Genomic DNA, 4,599 nt, shown 5'->3' on the forward strand with positions numbered 1-4,599 from the left:
TGACAAAGTGCTGAACATGTTACGGTCTTATTTGAAGAAAAAACAAACAAAAATCAATAAGTTAGCTAAATACTTTTTAACTTATTGATTTATTGATTTTTACCACTAAAAAACTAATCCAAACACTTTAAAATCTCTTTTTCCCACATTGATAAGTCAATAAGTCATTTTTAACTTTAAAATAAAACCTCAAACACCCTCTAAATCAAAACAACTTATTACCAATACTATAACGAAATGGTTATTACCAGCACCACACCACACCATACCAGAATATGGAATTTTTTTTTTCCGTAACCCAAAAACTTGAAAGTGCTTATTACAGGTCTGAAATTGGATTAAACTAACAAACAATTTAAATAAACAATCTTAAACACTCCTTACTCCCGTTACAAATCCATAAGAACGATCAGGGACGAATCTTCATTAGGACGGGGGTGTGGCCCCCCTGTTTTTTTAGAACTAGTCCCTTTACTTTTAAAATTTTTACATACTAAACCTTAAACTAAAAAAATTGACTGGTCGTTCTAATTTAATGTGAATAAGCTTGATCCATTTAGTAGCATCAATTATGACCATTAAAAAGCCGCTATCAATAAAGCTAAAAGTGACTTAAAAAAGTAATAAAGTTTTAAAATATATAAAAAAACTAAATTGTGGTTTTTTTTTAGTACAAAACACCATTGAAGTATACAATTTGTATACAGAATATTAAAGAAATACACATTTGTTTAAATAAAACCTTATAATAACCGGTTATCTCAGGTAAATAGAAAAATGATTTAAAAGGGTAATAAAATTTTCAAAAAGCTCAAAAAAAATACCATCATTGTTTTTTATTACAAATACCATTGAAGTTTAAAATATAAACATTAAAAACATCCTATTTAATTAAATTATCATTTTAATTAATTTTAATGAGTTAAAAGCTATAAGCTTATAAATAACTAAACAAATATACCTATTGAATCGAGTAAATTTGATAAAAACGTGAGGCCTATATAAGCTATCAATTTGGGGGAGTTAACGCACATACACAGACAGGGATAGCAAAATCAAAATTAAAATCCTAGGGTTTCCACTTCCCTGTAGATCAACGCCATGCCGAAGAACAAGGGAAAGGGAGGAAAGAATCGCAAGAGGGGTAAGAACGAAGCCGATGATGAGAAGCGAGAGTTGGTGTTTAAGGAAGATGGTCAAGAGTACGCCCAGGTACTCCGTATGCTCGGAAACGGCCGTTGCGAGGCCATGTGCATCGACGGCACCAAGCGTCTCTGTCACATCCGTGGTAAGATGCACAAAAAGGTCTGGATCGCCGCCGGTGACATCATCTTAGTCGGTCTACGTGATTACCAGGACGACAAAGCTGACGTCATCCTCAAGTACATGCCTGATGAGGCCAGGCTGTTGAAGGCTTACGGTGAGTTACCAGAGAATATTAGGCTTAATGAAGGTATCGCTGGTGGACTTGATGAGGAGGATGATAACGCCGGTGATGATTACATTGAATTTGAAGACGAAGACATCGACAAAATATAGGGTTTGTAAACTATTTCGCTCTTTTTCGATTTCATGAGATTTTGCCACTTGTCTAATTGTTTCAAATTCGGATTACAGCGTCTGGAACGAAATCTTTGGTTTGGATTGGGCTATCACAACAGATATTGTGCGAGTTTGAAGAAAAAGGTAAAGATTAGCGTTTATACAAAATGAGCTCATTTAATATGATTTGCTTTATGATTATGAAGTATAAAGATCTTTATGTGTAAGCTTATGGTTTATGTTCTTGGTTGTATTGCTTATTAAATTCAATAATCGATGATCTGCTTTCAGACCTATCTTTGTGTGGATGTTTTTTCTTTAAAATTAAATACAATCTGCAATATTCTGTTAGATCCCATTTCAATTAGTGGAATTTGTGTGTTGAATCTACTGTCTAATCATTTCTTTTATATAGTACAAAATCATCTAATGCTGACCAATACTGCTAATTTAATCTGTACATTTTCATCTAAAACAATTTGAATGCAAGTAAACATTCTGCAATTCCATTATGATTTAACCTGATATAGCAAGTAGTTTAAGGTACATGTTTGCAGTAGTTAAATCTGTATGGTAACCTGTGAAAGTGATTTTGGATATTAGGTGGAATCATATTCTTGAACTTTAAACCATTGTTCAAGAGGTAATTGAGAATCTGTTTTAGTTTGATCCTGAGAATCTGATTCCATTCCAGTCATTTTGAGAATTATTGATAGGCTTTCCTATTTCTAGTCATATTGAAAGTGAATCTTATTCCCTCAATATGATGCCTATCTAGTTGAGGCAAGTTAGTATAGGAATTTTATGCAAGATGTCTAATGAATCTTTTCCATCAAAGCACAAAATCATTTGACCAATTCCATTCCAATCACATGTTGCAAATTAGTACGGAATTGAATTCCGTTGAATTTTACAAAATCATTTGACCAATGGATGCAGACATTTCATCCTACAACCCATGAAATTGAATTCTTTTATTTGAAACACCTTTTGCTTCTCTATATGCTTTCTCACTTCTAGCTCTTGAATTCCATTCCATTTCCTGCCAACTGATATCGATTTTTTTGAATCAATGCCTCTAAATTTAATTTCTTTCAACATATTTCTATTTCCCTTATAAAACATTTTGTGAAATGAACACCCTTTATTGTTTCATAGCATCCAACAAGGGTTGGTTCAAAAAATACATATTGGATAGTAAAAAGCCATGTTTGGACCCACAGTTGACTTGCATCGGGGATCACACACACATACAAATCCTTTAACACATACACACGCGCACACAAACAAACAAATAAACAAACGATTTTTAGGGTTGTCTCTCCAAGGACAGTCGAATTTATGGGTTTGTTTCTAGAACTGGAAATCGATTTCTAAATCTAAAAACCGCCTATGGGTAATAGGTTCTGAAGATGGATTTCTAAAATGATTTCGTTTGTGTATTTTCATATCATTTCTAGGTTTAGGGATTGATTTAGAAGAATAATGTATAAATGAACATTTTGGTTGATTGGAGGTACTAGCGCTCATTTGGTTGTTGCTCTTAAAGGACTTAAAGGACTTTTGAACGTGGTTATCGGAATTGAAATCCCGTTCACATTGACGTCAAAATCCTATAAAGTTGATGGAGATGATGAGTTTGTAGATCTGTACACTATGAAATGTGAAATGGACATCCCTAATGATCATATCGATAACTATAATGATGGTGAACTTGATTACAATATCTGTAGGGTTCAACCGAACAATCTACTACAATGGATTCGTCTTCTTGGATGTGTGTTCTTTAGTTTTTGGGTTTTGGCACATCGGTACCCATTTGCAAAAGGGTTGATGGGAAGAAAATGGAGAACACCAACAATTATATGTGTGTGTGTGAGAGAGAGAGAGAGAGAGAGAGAGAGAGAGAGAGAGAGAGAGAGAGAGAGAGAGAGAGAGAGAGAGAGAGAGAGAGAGAGAGAGAGATTTTAATTAAAAAAAATAAGTAATTAATTAGAAGAATTAAAAAGGAATTATCTAAGAGTATATTTATTATTTTAGGTTGGATCTGGACAAAAAACACACAAATATATCAATTAAGGACCAAAACCGTATAAGGTATCCAAAATTGGACTATTAATTTTTTTGTAATTTTGTCTAGTTTAAAAAATGAAAATGCATATCTTAAAAAACTAATTGTCTTAACTCTTAAGATATCATGTCTAATACAAGCCTCAAGATGTCCTATTTAATCTTTATGTTTTTCATCTTTTTGTTCTTAATTTTCATTGTAATTGTAATTGTAATTTTTCAATCCGGAAGAACTGTTTAATTTGAACAAGGCTTCTAATAAAAATTATTCATAAACCAAGGTTGTCAAAATCATGATTTTGACCGTAGTACGATTCTACGATTCTATATATGAAAAGCGAGTCGGATCATATATGAGCGTATTTGGGGTAGGATTGCAGGTAAGATCCTAAGATCGTAGGTATGATCGTAGGATCCTGGTCCGATCCGATCCTACCTTATCTTTTTTTTTTTTTAATGGAAAAAATTAATTTATCATTGTATGTCTGTTTGCCTTTGCCAGTTTAGCATTTATCATTTGTGTTGAGTTGTGACTAATGTTTGGAACTTTCTATAGCTTTTAAACGGAAAAAAAAATGTTTGAGATATTTTTCATGTTTTATAATTATGAATTAAAATTATGTTTTATTTTGTAGGATCTTCCGATCTTGCAAACCCAAAAACGATCCTACATAGGATCTCGATCTTGATAACATTGTCATAAACCAATCAATTCCGTGATTAATATAGGAAGATAAACATATTGTTTTCAAATATATATATATATATATATATATATATATATATATATATATATATATATATATATATATATATATATATATATTTATTTATTTGAGACCATTTTAATTTTGTGAGACCGTGAGACTAAATCTAAAAATAATTTTAAAATGCAAAATAAATGGAAAAATCCAAAAATTCTTTTTTTAAATATTATTTTCGGAACTTAAATTAACTAAAAAAAATTAAAAAAAATAAAAAAATCTC

At 31.6% G+C, this 4,599-nt stretch overlaps 1 protein-coding gene across 1 annotated transcript; it reads left to right on the forward strand.

Annotated features, from left to right (window-relative positions):
• The first annotated feature begins 1,005 nt into the window (after positions 1-1,005).
• LOC145005712 (eukaryotic translation initiation factor 1A) lies at positions 1,006-1,893 on the forward strand. The gene is made up of 2 exons (XM_078964823.1): positions 1,006-1,540; positions 1,618-1,893. Exon 1 carries the CDS (start codon positions 1,102-1,104, stop codon positions 1,537-1,539), a length of 438 nt encoding a protein of 145 aa, XP_078820949.1. The 5' UTR covers positions 1,006-1,101; the 3' UTR covers position 1,540; positions 1,618-1,893.
• The last annotated feature ends 2,706 nt before the right edge of the window (positions 1,894-4,599 follow it).

Source organism: Lactuca saligna, chromosome 7 (genome assembly GCF_052625555.1).
Source record: "Lactuca saligna cultivar CGN05327 chromosome 7, ASM5262555v1, whole genome shotgun sequence".
In the NCBI taxonomy this organism is placed as follows: Eukaryota; Viridiplantae; Streptophyta; class Magnoliopsida; order Asterales; family Asteraceae; genus Lactuca; species Lactuca saligna.

Excerpts from the sequence above, each read along its gene's own strand:
- LOC145005712 (XM_078964823.1), top strand. The coding sequence starts at position 1,102 with ATGCCGAAGAACAAGGGAAAGGGAGGAAAGAATCGCAAGAGGGGTAAG.